Raw genomic sequence first — 21,139 nt, 5'->3', positions numbered from 1 at the left:
CAAATACTGAGCAGAGTCATGTAGCTTGGCTCAGCAATTTAAAAAAAAAAAAAAACGCAAGAGAGAAGAGGGGGAAAAAGTAAATTGTGAAATGGTATTTGGCATGTTTTCCAGATGGAGTGAGGTAACCCGAAAAGTGGAGCTCTGGGTTCAGATTCTGGAACTTAATGAGAATGGGGAGTACTGTCCAGTTGAGGTGATTCCCGCCAAGGACGTAAACACTGGTGGCATCTTTCAGCTCAGACAGGTAAGATGGCAGCTGCAGGAGTCATAGAATCATAGAAGGTTAGGGTTGGAAGGGACCTCAGGAGGTCATCTAGTCCAACCCCCTGCTTGAAGCAGGACCAATCCCCAATTTTTGCCCCAGATCCCTAAATGGCCCCCTCAAGGATTGAACTCACAACCCTGGGTTAAGCAGGTCAATGCTCAAACCAGTGAGCTATCCCTCCCCCCATCATCTGTGAAAGGAGACCGGCTTTAACATTCTGAAGGAGCAGGGAATCTTGTATGTTGTACAGGTTCATAGAGTTTTAATAGTGGTCTTATGACAAAGGAACCATCAAGCTTAGGCCCAGTATTCGATCAGCTTTAAAGCAGTTACAGTCTAGAGGGAAATACATTGGATGCCTTTTATATTTTGAGGTCCTCTATTATCCATCAAACAGGCACAGTGTGGGTAACAGCAGCAGAAACTTTCTCAACACTCTTCTGCCAGTGTGCTTCAGCCCTTACCTGGAGGGAACCACAGATGCTGGAGGATAGGTCATTCTCTATTGTCTGCTTAGTGTTTTGGCCACTGTGCTGAGACTGTCAACTGAGGAACCAGTTGATGGGATATTGTTTAAAGATATGGAAACTGGACTGGATCAAATGCTCAAATCAAACTCCTCTCTCACAGGATGTAGAACAGCCATCAGAAAACAGCTTTTAGTTACTATCAGCCCAGGCAGAACTTGATCGAAAACCTGATGCCAAAGTTCCCATTATCTTACTGCTAATCCTCTTAGCCAGCTACTCCCCAGTTCTCTGGTTCCTGTACATTTAATATTTTAAAATATAGTCCACTGGTCAGAGAACTCTATAAAATTAGTATCTGTTAAATACACACTATACCTCCTGCACTCCCAAACTACTATGATTTCCGATTCTGCGGAGTGTACAGCAGGAGCTACCTAGCAAACACTGTTCCTAGAGCTGTGCTGACAACATCAGTGGTGAGGATTTACAACCAGGGAAGCCAGTCCCACAAAAAGTTAATTTCAGCTTCAGTAACATTTGCCAAATTACATTCTCTCCCCTCAAGTGTACAAAGTCAAAAGAAAATCGGGGGAAATCCTATGTTCAGTGTGTTTGAGTATTTTTGTTAAACTGTGTCCTTTGAAAAGTTTTCATCAACAGCAAAGCGTGGGCTCAGTGAATGTCCCACACTTTCTTGTGGATTTAGACCTTGCAGTAGAAGTGGTAGTTCTACCTAACCAATGTCATGTCTCACATGAGAGCTTTCAGTACCACTTTCTGTGTGTTGAACAATCACCAGATTCAAATTTACTATATATAAGCCACCACCAGTAGAGGTCTCTGTCACTAAGTTTTCACAGTTCAAGACTTATTTCTTCAAATTGTTCCCTTGTGAAGGGGCAGTCACGGCGAATCCAGGCTGAAGTGAAGTCTGTGCAGGAATCTGGGACCTTGCCTCTAATGGAAGAAGCCCTACTATCTGTTGGAGTTGGCTGTGCTCAAATAAGGCATGTCAAGTCACAAAAAGTTCATGAGACTCATCAGGTAAGTTCCTGTCTCATTAAGAGATCTTTAACAGGAAGAAAAAGTGATCATTCAAAGACGTGCGGATGCACCTGGAAAGCTGTGGAAAGCTCTTTTTGGACAAATTCACTTCTGGAGCAACTCCACGGGCTGTAAATTACCTTACTCTGTGTGAAACAGTGACTTCTAAACACTGTTTTGACAATACTCTTTCAGTGAATATGGGTGGGTGAATCCAGATTCTGACTTTCTCTAGGAAATGCTACCAAAAAACCTTTCCTCTTTGCCAAGGACTTCCACCATAATAGGAATGAGACTTGCAACACTAACACACACTTTTGCTTTACCCCCTTCCTCCTCTTTATTTTAAAATAACCCTACTAAATGAATAAAAACATTAGCCCTTTTCAAGAAGAGTGTTTATACACCCTGTCACAGGGTGGCACAAAGAAAAGGAGGACTTGTGGCACCTTAGAGACTAACCAATTTATTTGAGCATAAGCTTTCGTGAGCTACAGCTCACTTCATCGGATGCTTCCCCTTGTCCCTATGCCCCGTGCTTGGGCTGGCCAAAGAAAGGGTCTCAGACGCCTCTTGCAGGTGCTTCACCCGTGTTTTTATTTACAGTGGCTGTACAGTCCCAATTCCCCCAACACCTGTCCCCACTCCAACCCCTCACTGGGTCCTCTGGCCTTTGAGGCTTGTGTCAGTCCGCAGACACAGTGCCTCAACCCTCCTACCTTCCTGCCTGGCTCGCCCCATTCCTGAGCTCTTCCCTGGGTTTATATGCCTTCCCAGTCATCAGCCCAGCTGGTTCCACTAGGCTCAGCAGATCACACTGAGCCTGCTCTCATTAGGGCCTGCAGCTGGGCTCTCTGCTAAGGGTCCTGGCCTATACACCCGGCCACCCTACAGGGAAGCCAGCTCTTTAGCAGGGCACCCAAAGGTTTTATACCTCTGCCCTGCGACATACCCCAAAAAGGTAGAAAAGCCAGACACTCAATGAAGTCTGCTAGGAACTTTGTTTTTGATAATTGATTTTACTTGGAAGACAGTTGGATACAACAACCATGGGCAGCAGTATCAAACCCTAAGAAATTATAATGTATCAATGGGGATTGTACTTAAATAATGGCTAATTTGATTTTGGAAAAGTTTAAAATTAAAGGAGCAAAACTTCAGTTACTTATTTTGAGTTTTAGGAGAGCAGAGATGTATGTTGCTTTTGCCTTTTAAAATCACCCTTACGCCCCTTGTCATCAGTTGGAAGTTCAGTGTGGGTGGGAATGAATGAATGGGCTTGTGACATAGCAGCTGCCTCAGTTTCCCCACTTTGGTTGAATGTCTCTTCACAGTGGTCCTCCAGCTCCCAGCAATGTTGGTTGACTTAATGCTTCAGCTAAACTTTACTGCAGGAGAGTCTTCTTTCACTTCTTTGTCCCATAACTAAACTGAGCAGGCTCCCAAATCTATCTCAAAGCTCAACACTGGGGCGACAGCTAACAAGGTAGAGGTGGTCTGAGCCCAACTCCCTTAAAAAGCCACTCCATCCTGTGACCAGGCCTTAAAGCTTTTAGTTTTACAATTTTTTTGAAAGCTATAATCCACAAAATTAAATAACCTTTTTTTATTAAAGTGACATAACCATCTACTTTAAACTTCTGGGTTCTTGGTCTACATATCTGCAACTCTAGTTTATTTATCTTTCATGTGTATCAAATTTTCTAAAGACCTTGAAACTAAGAAAACGTATGCCTTTTTAATTTTAACGTTCACTTACATAAAATTTGCTTTTGTTACTTAACTCATCACTGGAGTTCCCCATTATCCCTTAAGTAGCTAGATAAATATTTACCCAGTGAGACTGTAAGTATAGGAATGAATTTCCAAAAAATCTTTGGAAATCCTTTGCTTTTTTTTCTTTTTCTTCATTCAGTGAATGGTGCTTGTGTCTCACTCCTGATTGCCATCGTGATGATACTTTCTAGCAAGGGGCCCAGTTTGATGTAGGTCATTTTGATGAAAGGTTCTGTGTCCCATCAGAAAGGACTGAAAATCAAAGTGTCAGAGCTTTTGTGGGGTGACTGCTACTGTGACTTTTGTTCTAACTTTTTGGTTTTAGAATGGGTTTAATATGTTAACATTTTCCTGCACTAAATGGCTTGCCTTTAAAGCTTACCTTAAAACTAACCTTTTGTCAAACTTTGGTTTCCCATGCTTGCTATAACAATTCCTACCTCTTACTAAAAAGGCAGTAGGTTTTCTCTTTAGTCCTATCATGTATCCATCAGAATGGATAGATTGCAAGTGCCTTTTCACTGTAATTATTCGTTCTTATTTAAACCACTCAAGTGTTTTGGCAGTCATTTCTTGGCAATTAGATGTAGTGATTAGAATCCTTTATTAATGGAGTTTTCCTTTAATTGTTATATAAGCTATGAAAATACATTCCAGTTGTTTATACTAAGTGATATAAATCCTCAATTACAATACCCTTCCAAACAAGATTTATAATGGAAAAGTAAGTAGTGAGTGCAAGTGGCGCTGCTATTCACTATTAAAACTGTAAAGCTGGTCTACCAGCTTCTGTCCCCAGTGTACTACATTGCTGGACATTTTAATCAGAATTACACATACAGATGGTAATATTTTAACCATAAATATTGCTTTTGCACGTAATGTATTTTCTAGTATAAAAGCATATATGAATGACTTTGATTGTTTTTTTTTTTTGTTTTTTTTTTTGCCTAGGAAGGAGAGGATGATATGGACAGTTATCAGGTAAATACAACAACATTTATCTTACTTCAAATATTTATATTTGTAGATCAGATTGCCTGGTCTAATTTTCAATATTAGATAGACAGCCAACATTGTACATCCCACTATATGAGGCATGAATATCTAAAACGTCACTGTCCCGAAGACTGTAAAATCTCACACACATTTTTACACTATATAATATCTGACCCAGAATTAAGAGGCATTTTTCTCTCTGAAAGAATGGGACACATTAATGTATGTTTCCTGAACAAGGCATAGTTACTTTCATTTTATCTATTTTCTGACATGCTTCCCCTCTGTATCTACAGCCAGTGGATTAGGGTTGGCTGTGCTCAGAGCAGTCATAGGTATAATGTTTAAGATGCATAGAAACAAAATATTTCACACTATTTTATGTTATGAACATGGTTTGTATTGGACTTGGGAATAAAATATTGGCTAGTGATCAAAACGGTCCTACTACTCAGGACAGGGATTCTATTCCTAGGACCACCACTCACTGTGACTTTGAGCTAGGTATTTAATATCTGGTTTGACTTCCCCCCTGTAAAATGGGGATATTTTTTTTAACTTCACAGAGTTGTTGGTGTGGTATAATATTTATGATACATTGTCATTAAAAGTACACAGGAGTACTTTTCAAAAAACATCTGATGCTCATTGTTGCTGTTACCAGTAGCATAAGCATATCAGGATAACAACAAGAGATCCTGTGTTTAATTTTGTCTTTGGAGGGCTGGAGAGGGTTCTAGGTGCATTTCTACAAGACTATAGATGTTCAAAACCATGCAGGTTACGGTTTGCTTCAGTCCTTTTCTCTTGATTGATTAAATGCCTAACGAAGGAGAAGAAATGTGTTAGGGAAGTCTTTGGGGGGTGGTACAATAATAGGATGAAATTAGGCAAGGGGGAATTCACGTGGAATGTCAGGAACAATATCTTACCAAAAATAGCATGGCCCCAATCCGGCATTATCCTCTATGCTACAGCCCACCCATAATGCAGGATTGAATCCTTAGACTGGAACTCTGTAAGACAAGGACTGGTTCTTACTATGCGTTTGTAAAGCACTTAGGATTAGAGCCCCCATCTGTGCTGATTGTCGTTTCCAGGCCCTGCCGCAATATTAGTGTTAACAATAAAGTAAGGCTGTGGGACAGTCTAAATCCTGTAAATTTCTTATTTCCACGTTTTTGTTGCCTAAATGAGTAGTAGGGAATATAAGATAACTGGAGAGAGAGACTTGCCAGATCAAGTCAAGACTTGCAAGGGTGGGGCATAGTCCAGTCAGTGGATGTGACTGAATGTGAGGAACAATTCTGTAATAAAGGAGAATAATGGGTAAACTAGATGACTTAATGGAGATCTCTTCCATATATCATTTCTATAGTTATCAGAGCACTAATTCAGGGGGAAAAGTGGCCAAAAATAAAAAGTATGAGCAGATGGATTGAAAGCTACTTATGTTTTCAAATGGGAAACATTGGTTTTCTTGGATCAGTACTTACACAACTTGCTTCATTTACATAGGACAGGGATTTGGAGAGACTGCGTCGGAAATGGCTGAACGTATTGACAAAACGTCAGGAATACCTAGATCAACAGCTGCAAAAACTCGTCAGCAAACCTGGTAGATGAAACATTATTGGAATGGGAGGGGTGAGGGTGTATATCGGTTTTTTTGGTAATGTGTGTGAAATTAAGTAGCAAGGGGAAGGAATAACTGAATCTCTGAAATCGTCCGTTTGGGGAGAATAATGAGAATAAGATTCTGACATGCACTCAAGTCACAAATAGAGAGCTCTATAGAGAAAATCTGTGTATACTTACAGAGTAATAGGTGTTTTTATTGAAACTGCCAGCAGGGTGACTAGATGAGGTGTTTTTTGTTTTGTTTTTTTTATTAAAGTCAGTGGGCCACTAACCTGCGGGTTGAGGCCACCAATACGTATCACGAAAGCTGCAATGGAAAAAATGCTGCCTGTCATTCTGACGGACTGTCCTACTTTTCCAGATAAAACAGAAGATGATGCAGATCGGGAGGCACAACTGTTAGAGATGAGGCTCACTCTTACTGAAGAAAGGAATGCTGTAATGGTTCCTTCTGCTGGCAGTGGGATCCCTGGAGCTCCAGCAGAGTGGTATGAATGTTACTATATGCCACAGTGGATATAAAAATGATGGGCAGCCTGTTCCTGGCTTAGATTGCTGCCATTTTCTGCGTCACCAAATATGGGTTATGTACATCATATGACAAAAGTGGTTAAATTAGGATTGTTAGTATGAATTAATTTCTTGGTCTCAATAATTGAAACCCAGAAACACTCCTTAGTAAATGATACTGTTATTGACCAAAATGTAATTATGAAACCTTTGGGAAAAAAAATTCATATTTACCATTGCACTTAGCATTTAAAAAAAACAATTAGCTAATATGTTAATTATGTCGTTCCTTCACTTAAAAGGCTGCTCAGTCATAATAAAACTCCAGGAGCAGTGTGCTTCTTGCTTAAGCACAGAGTCTGTTTAGTCAGCAGGTGTTGCACATAATTTTCTAAATATTAAAAACAATAAATTACACTGGACTGAGATTGCCATACTATAGCAGCTGTAGGTAACAACTGCAGTAAAGGATGCAAAACAGTTTCTATTCTAAGCCCCCGTATTCACTTGCTTCTAACTTGGGCTGAAGTTTTCTGTGCTTGGTCTCTACCCAAAGGTAAGCTTTTGGAGGAAAAGCTGATCGGCATTTGAGTTGTTTGGAGAGGGAGCATGGCAGTGAAGAAGGGGACACGATATATTGTGCAGAGTGTGAGAGAACCTCTAACCACACTTGCTGACTAGATCCTGTTTGTTTGGCTTTTAAGTTGAACTTTGTTAAAACCAATGATTTTGAAGCACAGGAAAGTCCTCACTTCTTACTGAGGACTTCTTGTATGCCATCTTTTGAGTTAAAAAGCTGTGAATATTTGAAAACTCCATATTGAGCATGCACAGCAGAAAACAGTGTAGTTGTAAGATACATACTTCAGAAGAAATGTATTGTGAATGCATGTGCATCTAGGAAATGTGCAAAGGGTGATTCAAACAACTTACTAACTTTTTCTAATTTTTTTTTCTTACAAAGTCTTTCTAAAATGTGTTATAAATATAGGAAATTAAAGGGATAATATAGAATAAAGCATTAAGGTTGCACTGTTAAATCACAACAGATCAGGAAATTTGAAAGTTAAAATGTAAACAGCAGTGTTAATTTGGACATGTTGCACATATGTACTACTTCCTATTCCTATTTTTCTTTTTGGGTGTTTAACAACCAGCATAATAGTTGTGCAATGTGGGAGAGTTAACCTTGCTTTTGGAACCTTAATATTTGCATTTCTTGACTTTTTGTGACTAACAGTCCAACCTTCAGTTGCATTACTAATGCAGAGGTTTTTGCATTAATATGTGTACATGTCAGTGTAAATAAAGAAACTTTAAATTTGCTAATAGGAGTTTAGAGGCAAAAAAACATTTCTGAAAGCAGAGGTCAAATGTAAGAATTTTGTGGGAACTAATGTAAAAGAAGTACCAATTTAGTTTGAGTCCCTCTATACCTGCAGGAGTAAATTAAAATAAAGCCATTTGCCAAGGTTATCACTGGCTTGACCTACAATCGCAGCTGTGCAGAATGTATTATATTGTTGGCTTGTATCATAAGGTACGTGTGCTGGATAAATCTGCTTCAGTTTAAATGCCACCGTTGTCAATATCTTATATTTTAGGACTCCAGTGCCTGGTATGGAAACCCATATTCCAGTTGTTTTCCTTGACTTAAATGGTAAGAGAGGACAGAGAGCATTTGAAACAAACTTTGTCTAGCCAATAACATTATAGGAACTAAGAAGCAAACTAATAAAAAGAACGAATTCTTTGAGTGGCAGGTTTATTAATGTGAAAAGACTATTAGAACTACATTTATTTCATCCAACTATATTGTTTAATGCTCCAGAATACACAGCAATTACATACAGAATGAACAATACATTTTTATACTCCCTATGTTTTGTAGACCTTAAATAAGTGAAAAGACAGGAAGAAGGGAGATATAAAATAACAAAGGGAATAAAACTTAGAAGCTAACAATAAAAGCCAGTTGTAAATGCGGAATAATCATTCAAAAAGAATGGTTCTAGTGGAGTCCCACAGATCGTTGTTCTTGGCCAGTGCTCTTTAATATCTTTATCAAAGATCTGGAAAAAAAATGCTGAAAAAGTTTGCATATGACACAAATGAGTGGAATGGTAAGTGAGAGTGTGTGTGTTATGCAGAGTGATCTTTGTCTCTTGGTATACTGGGCTCACTTGCCTTTTAATACATCCAGATACAAGGTCATACATATAGGGACAAGGAATGCAGGCCACACCTACGGAATGGGGGACTGTATCCTGGAAAGGAGAGACTCTGAACAGGACTTAAAGGTCCTAGTGGATAACCAGTGGAACGTGAGCTACTAGTGTGATGATGTGGCTAAGAGGAGTTAACATTGTCCTTGGATGTATAAGCATTACTAAGAGTACAGAGGTGGTGTTATCTCTATATACAGCATTGCTGTGACCATTAGTGTGACGCTGTGTCCAGTTGGGGTGTCCACACGTTACAAAAATTTGGTGTTATCCTTTTTAAGGGTTCAGAAGAGAGTTACAAGAATGATTCTGGGAAAACTTCCTTATAGCGAGAAACTTCAGAAGCTCAGACTCTTAGCTTGCCAGGGAAAATGTTAGGAAGTTACTTGATCATGGTCTGTAGGTACGTGGCAAGATTTCTGATTGTAGAGAGCCCTTTTAATTTAGCTGCAAAGGTAGAAAAAGATCCAGTGTCTAGAAGCTGAAGCTTGATAAACTCAAGACTATAAATATGGCACAGGATTTTCTTTTGTTTACAGTGAGAGGAATTAACCATTGTAACCACTTACCAAGGACTTAGTGGATTCTCTATCATGTGAAGTTTTAAAATCAACATTGGATGTCTTTCTAAAAGATGTATGGTCTAGGTCAACCAGAAGTTATGGGGCTTGATACAGGAATTATTGGATGAAATTATCTGGCCTTTGGTATGCAGAAGGTCAGACTGGGATGATCATAATTGTCCTTTCTAGCCTGAAACTAGATGAAAATAAAATTGTGCTGGGATTTCGAAGGGAGTGGGGCACATAACTCTTAGGTTTCTTTGAAAATTCCAGCCTAGATGAATAGTAAACTCAAGGAATTTCCAAGGTGAGAAGTTTCTGATAAGGGATGTAAAGAGGGAGGGAGATAAACTGTTTCATATATAAAATATCACTGAATTAATATAAGCGTGCTTTGATATTGGCACTGGTAAGTACTAGAATGACTACCTAAGCTGAGGCCTTGCTCACATGACCACAGGTCGGTGACTGACCACACATAGCTCGACCAGAATTGTGTTTGAGAGCAGTTTTCCAACCTACGTTGGCTGTTAGCACAAGGAACACATTGTTTTTTAAATTGTTCCAGATGAAACTGCTATAGTTTCCTTGCCCTAGATAGCCCATACTGAAGTTCTAAACAAGGGGGTGACACAATCTGTAACCACATTAGCTGTTAAATTGTAACTGATTTTCTGTGACCAAGTCTGTAATGATTTCAAACATTGCTACAAGTCCCAGGGTACGAAGGACCTCATATAGCACGCTTCATACCAAAGGCTTCCAAAGCACAAGCACACTCCCTGTACAATGCAACACAACAGTTTCAGGCAAGGTAAAAAGGATACCCTATTGAAGTGAAACTATGGTGGAATTTTACATAGGCAGAAAGTAATTGTCCAAACTGGCATTTGGCCAGTACACAAGAATTTATGTCACTACTCTTGTGCTGTTTTGAATGGAGTACAGTTCTTGTTTCTTTTAACATTTTTGAGTCTTCTGTGCTCCTAGCGGATGACTTTAGCTCTCAAGATAACCTTGATGACCCAGAACCTGGTGGATGGGATGCTACTCTCACTGGGGAAGAGGAAGAGGAATTCTTTGAATTGCAGATTGTAAAATACTATGAGAGTGAGGTAAGCAAAAGAACAGCCCAGAATGCTTAAGATCAGGAGTCTTCTCATCTTATTAACCTCTTCTTAGCAGGGCTTGTCTACACAGGGAGTTATTCCAGAATAACTATTCCACTTCCAAAGTGGATTAAGATAATTCACAACAAGGCACTCTTTTATTCTAAAATAAAAGCATTCACACATGGAGTTAATCTGTTTTTAATTCATACCTTATCTATTTCTGGATTACCTTTCATGTGTAGGCAAACTCTTACCTAGACATCACAGGAGTGCATCTAGACTGACACATTAAGTATACAGCTCTTGTACTTTCTAAGGCTGATTGTTTTTAGAATTGTTCTCTAGGAATGGAATTTTATTATATTCCCCCCCAAAAAAACTACATTAAAGTGGAGTTGCAGTTGTTTAGGTGCCTTAACGGTGCATTTCCATTTCTTAGCATGTTTTGATTTATTTTCAGTATAACCTTAACTCTGAATTTCCTGGTTTTGTAATGCTTGGTTTTGGGATAATCGCAACATTCCTGTAAATTTCTTTTTTTAACCTTTAAGTTACTGGTACTTACTCTAAACTTTAACTCCAACTTAACACAGTTGTTTTTGTCTGGGAATTTCCTCGGACTTCTAAAATTATTAAAATTTTTCTGCATGCACTCTAAACAAGAAACCCAAAGAGAGTGCTACCATGTGATATTTCTAATTATTTGAAGATGTGTAGTATCAACTTTCCATAATTTTATTTTTATTTTATGAGCAGGGAAATTCCTTTTCCCCTCTCAAGCCTAATAGGATTTCTGTATTTTACCAAATATTTTTAACACTGTTCAGGCAAAATATTTCTCAGCTGTCAAGCAAAAAAAAAAAAAAAGGGGGGGGGGGGTGTCTTTAAGTGAAGTATACTGAAATTTGTCTTCCAAAGACTCACATTGTAATCAGCTCTGCTCTTTCTGGAGTGTCTTCATAAGAGCAAAATGGAATGATCCTGTCCTCTTAAAAGTTATAGTCAAAAATCTAGGAGATTGGTAGCTCTTTTTCAAAGGGAAATGTCCTTGTGTTTAAAGAAGTCTCAGTTCTTCTTTGGGTGCTGATCCCTATGTGTGTTCAACACTTGGGTGCGCATGTCCCTGAGTCCATAAATTCTAGCAAGCAATGTCGGTTGGCCTGCACATGCGCATTAATTCTCCTTTTGCTCCAGACCAAGGGCATAAGAGGAAGTATTGACCAACACCTCTCCAGTTCCTTCTTACCCATCGCATGCCCTGACTCAGAATTCCTGTGTCCACAGATTTCTCCAACTTTTCTATTTCGTAGCCTGTAAATAATTTTATAGTAGTTTAGTTAGTTAATATAGCTTGTTCTTTCCCCATACCAGAGATGCTCTCCCCAAGATCCGCGGCTATGCCCAGAGCTTCAGGGTTCAAGAACTGTCTCTTGCCCTCACTCCTTCTCCACAAATCACAAATATCACAAATACTGTCTCTATTGCTTGGATAAGGTGCACATTCCAGCAAAGTGCAGCATCTGTTGCTCGTTTCCACCGCAACCACGTGAAGCTCATGACCTTCATTTAAGGAAACACCTTATGAAGAAGGCGATGAGACCTCGCTCTGATCAAGGCCACGGAGACACCCCCACATGCTGTACATTTGCTCCATCAGATGAGTAGTGCCCCCAACGTAATCTTAGAAGCAGAGTCTGCAAATGCTAAGCCCATGGACTCTTCTTCCACAGCTTCCCATAAGAGTAGGGGGCACTCTCACAGTTGCAAGGACAGATCCCTGTGAGGTGTGTCCATAAGATATCCCTCCCAAAGCCCATCCAGGCTGGGTGAGCCTTCGTTCGTGGATCCTATAGATCCAGGATTTTGGAGGACACAGTGTGCAAGAAAAAGGATCTGTCGCTGGCTCTGGCTTTGAAACACGAGGACTGACGTCTGCTGGTTCTGCCCAGAAGTGCTGGACTTGACTCTTCATTGGTACCAGCCCTCCCTTCAGAGGACAACCCAACTACAATTTCCCGGGACACGTCCGAACCATCAGTCCCGATCACTGGAACACCCAAAATGCCAGGACAACCAGACACCTACACGACACCAGAGGATATATTCCTCCCTTACCCTCAGCCTCCTCTCTCCAGCCCAGTCCTCCAAAGGGAAATTGCCTCATTGGAGGACAAAACTGCTTTAGCGCCACAAGAATCATCCCCTCTCTAACCCATGGGCAGGAGCATCCACCCTCATATACTTTCCACCTCACCAATGATGAGAGAGAAGTTATCAGACTCGGGTGAGTCAGGCACCCCAGCCAGTCCATCTCCTCCTAGAGTTCTGAGCCCTGATAGAGAGTCGAGGAGATCTGGATGTTATCCGGTGCTATGAGGTCTCTCCCATCTGATTGATCCCTCCTTTTGGCTTTATTGGGGCCCATGGAAACTCTGTGGCAGACACCCCAGATCCGTCCAAGAGTCATACAACACCTCTCCTTGGCACCCACCAGATCTGTCACAGTTCAAGGAGGAGGAGGACATTGATTCGGATCTGCCAGCACCAATGGGAATCTCATCTGAGCTCCAGCTGAAGCTGTCACTCCATCCTCACCATCTCCACTGGACGACCATAGGCATACCAGGAGCTACTGCAGAGGATAACCAATGGCCTCCAGATACCACTGGAGGAGATCCATGACTTCCAGTACTATCTCCTGGATATTCGGTAGGCTGCAGGTCCAAGCAAGATGGCACTCTCAGTTAATGAGGCTATCATGGAGCCAGCCAGAGTGGTCTGGCATACCTCTACCTCATGAGTCCCCATGCCTAAAAGGACTGAGAGATGTGATTTTGTCCTTGCCAAAAAAGCTGTATGTCTTTTCTCCCACCCAGCACCCAAATCCCTGGTGGTACATTAATCCACAAAGAGAGTTACAACATCCCAAGACCACTCCGGCTCACAAGGGCTCGAAGAGGTTGGACATTCTGGAGGAAAAAAGGTTCATACCATGAACTGTCAGGCCTTGTTAGCAAAATATGATTTTAACAATTACTCTAGCCTGGCTGACTTTAAGGACAAGCTTCCCCCTGAGGACAGAGCCCAATTTCAGTCCTGGATAGAGGAGGGCAAGTTGTTGGCAAAGGCATTTCTTCTGGCTCCAGTGGATACTGCATTCAGAGTCTTGGCCACTGACACAGTTGTAAAGCATGAGTCTTTGCTTCACTCTTCACCAAAGAGGTCCAGAACACCATACAGGACCTGCCTTTTGACAGGCCAAATTTGTTTAATGGAAAGCAGATGAGTCCCTACACTTGCTGAAAGACTCACGGTCAACTCTACGCCTCATGGGAATTTACACCCCAGCCCTGAGGAGACAACACCAGAGGCAGATGTATAGGCCAAGGCCAACCTCTCCACAGACATTATACCACCCACATCCACCCATAAACATCAGGCTTCAGAGACATCAATTTTCAGCTACCATATATCTGCCTATTCTCAGCCACCCACTAAGGGCTACCTTTGACACCTCCGGTGATATCCTTCACTGCTCTTGATGCCACTTACCTCTACCCGCGTTATCTTTGGGGGCCACCTCTCACTTTTCACCCACAATTGGGACTCTATCACGACTGAGAATTGGGTCCTAGAATTCGTCCATTAAGGATATTCCATAGAGGTTTTCTCTCTCTCCCTCCCCACAAATCCCCTTCAGGGACCACTCTCATGAGGTGATTCTTAAACAGGAGGTGGACTCCCCCCTCCAACAAGGGGCAATAGAATGAGTGCCATTTCAGTATCAAGGAAGTTCCTTTGATTTCTAGTGGATCAGGAACGTTTCCAGTTCATAGTCCTTCCCTTAAGACTAGCAACAGCAAAGGAGTATTCATGAAGGTCTTCTCTGTGGTTGCAGCCCAAATGAGATGTCAGGGTACACAGTTTTCCCATATCTTGATAACTAGCTCTTAGTAGGTGGCCCCAGTAGAGACAGTATTGACCGGCACCCGGCGACTTTGTTCCTGCTCCATCATCTAGCAGGATGGATGTCTGTGCAAAGAAAGAAAAGACCATTTTAACACCCACACAACAATAAAGTTTGTCAGAGCAGTCCTCCCCACAGAAAGATTTCAGTTTATGAGCAATCTGATAGCACAGATTACTTGCAGACCAAGGACTATGGTCAAAGTATGCCTTTCTCTTCTAGACACGTGGTCTTGTGCACTTACGTGACACCATTCACCAGACTTCATCTACAATGCCTACAGGCCTGGCTTTGGTCAGTCTACTCACCAGATGAGGATCACATCAACACCAGAGTGGCCATTCCCACCAGGGTCATCACCTGTCTTACCTGGTGGTTGAATCCAGAACCAGTGAAAGTAGAAATCCCCTTCAGTGCTCCTGCCCCAATGTCACTTTTCTAACGGATTCATCCCTTTTGGGTTGGAATGCTCACATGAACAACCACACCATAAAAGGTACCTGGACCCCACAAGAGGCCAGTCTGCACATCAATCTACTGGAACTGAGGGCAGTCTGCTAAAACTGCTTATACATTTACTTCTATATCAAAGTAACATCAGACAACAGCAACATGGTCTGTTACATAAACAAATAGGGCAAAGCAAGATCTCTTCCTAGAAGCAGTCAGGCTTTGGTTTGGTGCATCAGAAACTACAACACCATCCAAGCCACATACCTTCCAAGTGCTCATAACTCGTTAGCAGACAGGCTGAGCAAACAGTTCTCTGCAGACCCTGTGTGGGGAACACCTCAGTTGGGATGCAAAGGGATCCCAAAGAACAGGAAATTTCCCCCATACTGCTCCAGAGGAGCTATGAGTCACAGCTCCCAGGGCAATGATCTCCTGTTGTCATGGACAGAAGAACTTACGTATGCCTTTCCTCCTATTCCCCTGCTACCACAGGTCTTGAGAAAGATCCATCACAACAGTGCTTGTAGCACCTAACTGGCACAGACAGTTTTGGTTCTCAGAACTCCTGAGAATTTCAGTCCCACCTCCTATCAGGATCCACACCTTTTCAGATCTTCTTACTCAGGAAGAAGGCAGAATCGGATACCGCAATCCAGAGCCACTCCGCCTGGTGTTTGGATGGGCATCAAAACTAGGATGTTTTTGCTCAGCACCCATCCAAGATATCAAAGTAAGAATGCTACCTAGCTAAATGGAGATGCTTCTCTACCTTGGCTCAGCATAATCAGTCTTCTCCCAGCTTTCTAGATGTCCCAGTTGTTTTAGATTCTCCTATTTTTAAAAAAAATACCCTCAGGTCTTTCCATTAGTTCACTGCAGGTTCATCTTGCAGTGATCAGTGTCTTCCTTCCTCCAGTAGCTGGACATTCCATTTTCACTCACCCAATGACAGTGAGATTCATGAAAGGGCTAGTCAGGATTTTTCTGCTAGTGGTCAAACCTACACCTCAGTGGGGCCACAATCTTGTCCTGTCTATGCTCACCAAACCTCCATTAGAACACTTGGCAACATGCCCTATGTCCTACTTGTCCCTGAATGGGATTTTTAGTTGCTGTTTCCTCACTCAAAAGATTGCGCAAGATGGGAATCCTTATGGCAGACCCACCCTATACTGTTTCTCACAAGGAAAAAGGTCTCCTTTCACCCCCATCCTAAATTCCTCCCCAGTTATTTCTGAATTCCATGTCAACCAAACTATCCATGTATCTGTTTTTTTCCTGAAACTCCATGCCTCTGCTGAAGAGAGCCGCTTTCATTCCCTCAAAGTCAGACATGCCTTGACATTCTACCTGAAAAGGACCAGACCTATCAGAAGATCACCAAGGCTATTTCTCATCATAGCAGAAAGGTTGCAAGGACAAGCTCTATCCTCTCAGAGAATGTAAGTGGATTTCTGGGGGAATCAAGTTCTACCAATTAACACACATCCCTCCACCTGATGGGGTAAGGACACAATCCATGAGAGCACAAGTTGCTGCTACAGCATCCCTGCAGGAAGTACCGATACTGGACATATGTAGAAGGGCTACCTGGAGTTCCATTCACACACATACAAAACATTTTGTACGCTAGTTCAAGCAGATGCAACAGTGGGAACTGCAGTAATTTAAGCATCTTTGCTGCTAGCATCCTCGCACCCTCCTCAGTCTGAATGCTGCTAGTCAGTCACCCAGGTGTGGAGCAAGCATAGGGACCAGCACTCAAAGAAGTGGAGGTCATTTACCTGTAACTGGATGTTCTTTGAGATGTGTGGTCCATATCTATATTCCCCTCCATCCTACCACCCCTCAGTCCCCTTTTCTTCGGATCCTGCTGGATTCACAGTAAGAAGAACTGGACAGGTGTCAGCCCACACTGCCTGTTATGCCCTGGGTCAACGGACACTGCTTGTTAGAATTTATGGACTCAAGTGCATGATGTGCATGCTCATCTACATGTGGAATACAGCTAGGGATCACAGATCCCAAAGAATTTCCACTTACAGGTAAGTAACCTCCATTTTTAAACTAAAATATCTTTGTTGGGAGACTATATTGATTGTAAAATGACCTCTTATAAAACAGACATTTGGTTTTTTCCACTTCTAGGTGAACTAGAAATTTTTTGAGTTAAAATTTATGTATTAGAGGAGATGCTTTCTTTCCTTTGCAGGTGAAAGTAGAAGCCTCCTGGGATTCCACAGTCCATAACTGCATTCAGCTCAGTAAAGGATCAGCAACAGATGAAAGAGTTTTCCTTATTGTGAGAGTGACTGTCCAGCTCAGCCATCCTGCAGAAATGCAGCTAGTGCTACGCAAACGTGTCTGTGTTAATGTCTACGGGAGACAGGTACATCTTTTAAAACCCTCCAGTGAGTTTTGACTCCCTGTCAAAGTGATGAGAGACCTGAGGCAAAGAGCTTTTGACTTGCTCTACACCAGAGTTCAGTAATTCCTGGTCCCCAGTCCTGTGCTCAGACTCCTAGTCTGTACTTCACTTCACTGCAGCATTTTAACACTGGTGTACCCCTTGTTTTGGTGGATTTGATAGGTTGCCAACATCGGGTTGAGATGGAGGTGCGTATTTTTAAATATTTTATGGGAGCTGTGTGTTTGTAATTCTGAGCCATGACAAGTGTCCCTTGAAGAAAAATGAAATTAACAGTGGCCTTCTAAAAAGAGTCTTTGAACTAACTCTTAGCCAGAAGCATTACAGAACAAAAAGAAAAGTGTCCAGTTCTTCTCTTGATGTAGTTTTTCTTTGGCTGGATACATTTGTTTGACATGTTGAAGTGATCTGGGTCCATTTTGTAGAAGCTTTGAAGATACCAAAATAATTTATACATTAATCTTCAGTTCCTCTTCCTCACAAGTCCTGCTGGGGACTAGACTTGGAGAATCAAGAAGGTGGGATACTGTGTTTCACCCATCCTCAGAAGCTTCAGCTCTTTACTTTGGTACACTGTCATAAAGAAGCATCAGAAATAGCAACAACCAGCTGCTGTTTTGATTCCTTGTGTTTACTTAACACCGATTTGCTCTGTCCTGTGTGGGAATAACGAGATGCTTCAAGTTGCTAGTAGTCTGTGTGATAATTTCAGTGTCTTGGAAGATTATTTGATTTTTTTTTTCTCATGGCTTTTGTACGATGCTGCTAAATACTGGAGAGAACTTTTGTTTCAACATCATTAGTATTAATATGGTGAATAGTCTCTCTAATCCCAATCATTTAACATTGGATAGAGTTTAGTAGGTGTTTCCTCATGGGCCAGGAGCTTGTGTTTTGTAGATTAGTGAAATTAGTCTCATTTGCCTATGGATCCTAAGTGAAACCTGCATTACGTTTTCCCCATCAGTAACATTGACTGCATCTGTTTCTAGAAACTGACCTCTCTTCCAGTCTGAGACATTTAGGGGCATGCTAGCAGCAGTTGTGGCTCACGTTGCTGTCTGTGGCTTCTCAGAACGAAAGTCCCTCTTGACCTTTTATTTTCTCCATTTGGCCTGTTCTGCCATGATGGAAGGTGCGGGGGGAGGAATAAATGGAAGGCAGGAGCTCAATGAATGGTCCCATTGAGGGAATGATCCCTGAAAATCTTCATTCCTTGATGAAGATGGTGGGAGGAGGGAGAATTCTGCTCAGTGCTGCCCCGAAATTTGGCTTTCTATGCCAGCGACAGTATCCGATAAGGTGGGGGTGCTGAGCTGCTCCTCTGTTGGCACTACAGGAGGCAGAGTCTGAAGCGAGGCCAGAAGGGGTATGGCCAAGCTCCAGGCAGAGCCCTGTGGACACAACTGAGCTGCTGATAGTATTTGGAGGAAGAGAGGCACAGCACTAAATGTTTGACTAGGTGCGAAGCCTTTCCCAGAAAGGAAACAGTGAGGCAAATTTTCCATTATCTAGAACTGGGGGGGAACCCATTTCACAGAAATCATTTGCAGGCTCCATTTATCATAAAGATTGTATTGAGTCGCCATCAATGCCGATTTCCTCTGCAAGCTGAGTCTATTTGACAACACAAAAATTCAGCCTTCTCACTAGGTTTTTTTAATCCCCAGCGATAACTTTTCCAGGCTGTTCAGACTCAGCAGCATCTTTCAATGACTCATCTCTGCATTAATTCAAGAATCCAGTTCTTAACCCTGCACTGTGCCAAGTCAGCATAAACAATGACAATGCCCTCTTAAATCATTCTTCATAACGATCTCTTTGGTCAAGAATTTAATGTCTTTACTTGTCAATATTCAAGAAAAGTCACCCTGGGGTCTCCCAAAAAAAAAAAAAATCATCTCAAACCAGTCAATCCTTTGTTTTCTAGTTAAGAGGTCACTTTGCTGTGTAGAAAGATAATCCCCTTTTTACATCTGTAATGAAGACAGAAGTAACTGATTTTGTCTTTATTTGGACTAAAGTCCTTTGAATTCTGCCTGCTTGTTTTGTCTGTTCTGTTATTTGCCATATACAAACATTTGCTTTTGTTGAAAATGTTATTTTAAAACACCTTTTTTTTTTTTTTTAAACTGAAACAACCATTTTTTCCCCTTTCCTTCTTCCTCTATAGGGTTTTGCACAGAGCTTCCTGAGAAGAATGTCTCACCGAAGTTCCATTCCTGGCTGTGGAGTCACCTTTGAGATAGTCTCTAATATTCCAGAGGTGAATAACTAGGAATTGAAAATGCCTGAAACTGTCAAAGGGACACCAACTTCTTGAAATCTCACATCTGGTTGAATATTCATTGCCTATTGTTGCTACAAGTAATAACTAAGATTCCTAGAACAGACGGAGATTAGACAAACTGTTTTTTTTCCACGTTGTGCATTTTGCAGTTATCTGCATTGTTTACCGTGTTTAGTCATTTTTCCCTCGTCATTTGTGTGGGTCTTTCATACAGCAATGGGGAAGAGAAATATTTTAAGAAATCTTGTCCTGGGACTCGGGAGCAGGTTTAGTACCGGACTACTTTTAATTTTTTTTTTAAATAGAATCTAAATTTCAAGTGGAGGCTGTCCCTTAATAAATAATGCCTTGCTTTAACCCTTCGAGCACTGAGCCTCATCATACTTTCCTTCATTGCCTCCACTCTTGCCTTTGTTTGGTCAAAACAGATGCCCAATAACAGCCTCCAAGAAAGCACTGCGAGAGACAGACACACCTCCCACCCAAAGCATATCTGAAGCTGTAGTCTCTGTTTTGTCAACTTTCTTAGTTTTATTTCCCTTCATATGGTAGCTTAGTATGTCGTAGGGAGCAGGCAAAGATCCAAATGTGGCTGACTTTAGTGCTATAAAATATCTGAAGACAGACAATTTACTCCTGGGGGAATTCTGCGCATAATATATAAAAATTCTGCATATTTTACTTGTCAAAATAACATAATATAATCATGCCAGTTTCAATTATTTTGGTAATTTATTTCAAAATACCTGTCAGCAAGTATGTCTGTAACAGTACAGAAAACAAAAAAAGATTAAGGAAATGTTTTTGACAAATAGATTCCTTACTAGGCATATTAGTACAGAACTTTGAGTAATAATTCATTTAAACTACAGTATAGAACCGTATTTCCCGCACCCCTCAGAAGCAGAGCAAAGGCTTGGGAGAGTCACGGGTAATGGAGGAGCTAAGGGAGAGGGAAGTAATTACTGGGAGGGAGCCTGGGGGTGAACCTGGAGGGTTGTGAGATGTGGCTGGGAGAAGTATGCAACAGGTTTTTGAGGAGGAGGGATTGTTAGGGAGTTGGGGAGCTTTTCCCATGCAGACCCTGGCTGACCTCAACCTCTCCCATTTAATCAGGCACATCTGTCCCAGTCCCCGTTTGGCCCTGCACCCCAACTTTCTCCTATCCCCATGTGGCCCTGCACCCTCGCTCAGCCAGGCATGGCTGCCCCATCCCCATGTGGCAGTGCACTCCCCATCCTCTTGTCCTCATGTGGCCCTGCACCCCCCACTCCCACTCAGTGTTGTCACCCAACTAGCTCCTGTGTCCCCGCCCCAGTTTGCCATTCCCCTCCCCCCCAACTAGTCCGTCTGGACTCCAGTCTGTGTGACCCGTCCCCTCCCCCAGCAGCTC

The 21,139-nt window shown here is 41.8% G+C and overlaps 1 protein-coding gene across 3 annotated transcripts in view; it reads left to right on the top strand.

Moving 5' to 3' along the window:
- KIF13B (kinesin family member 13B) overlaps nt 1-21,139 on the top strand; it is a 213,975-nt gene that overhangs the window by 151,047 nt on the left and 41,789 nt on the right. For all 3 annotated transcript variants that reach the window (XM_048845803.2, XM_048845802.2, XM_075126334.1), the window contains 9 exons: nt 115-247; nt 1,636-1,782; nt 4,513-4,542; nt 6,076-6,175; nt 6,560-6,686; nt 8,313-8,368; nt 10,487-10,611; nt 17,241-17,417; nt 19,630-19,722. In XM_048845803.2, coding sequence (XP_048701760.1) covers nt 115-247; nt 1,636-1,782; nt 4,513-4,542; nt 6,076-6,175; nt 6,560-6,686; nt 8,313-8,368; nt 10,487-10,611; nt 17,241-17,417; nt 19,630-19,722 — 988 coding nt within the window. The remainder of the gene's footprint in view (nt 1-114; nt 248-1,635; nt 1,783-4,512; nt 4,543-6,075; nt 6,176-6,559; nt 6,687-8,312; nt 8,369-10,486; nt 10,612-17,240; nt 17,418-19,629; nt 19,723-21,139) is intronic.

The sequence above is a fragment of the Caretta caretta genome, chromosome 3 (assembly GCF_965140235.1).
Source record: "Caretta caretta isolate rCarCar2 chromosome 3, rCarCar1.hap1, whole genome shotgun sequence".
Classification (NCBI taxonomy): Eukaryota; Metazoa; Chordata; order Testudines; family Cheloniidae; genus Caretta; species Caretta caretta.
The sequence above is the reverse complement of the archived record's forward strand: the minus strand, read 5'-3'. Positions and strand labels throughout refer to the sequence as shown.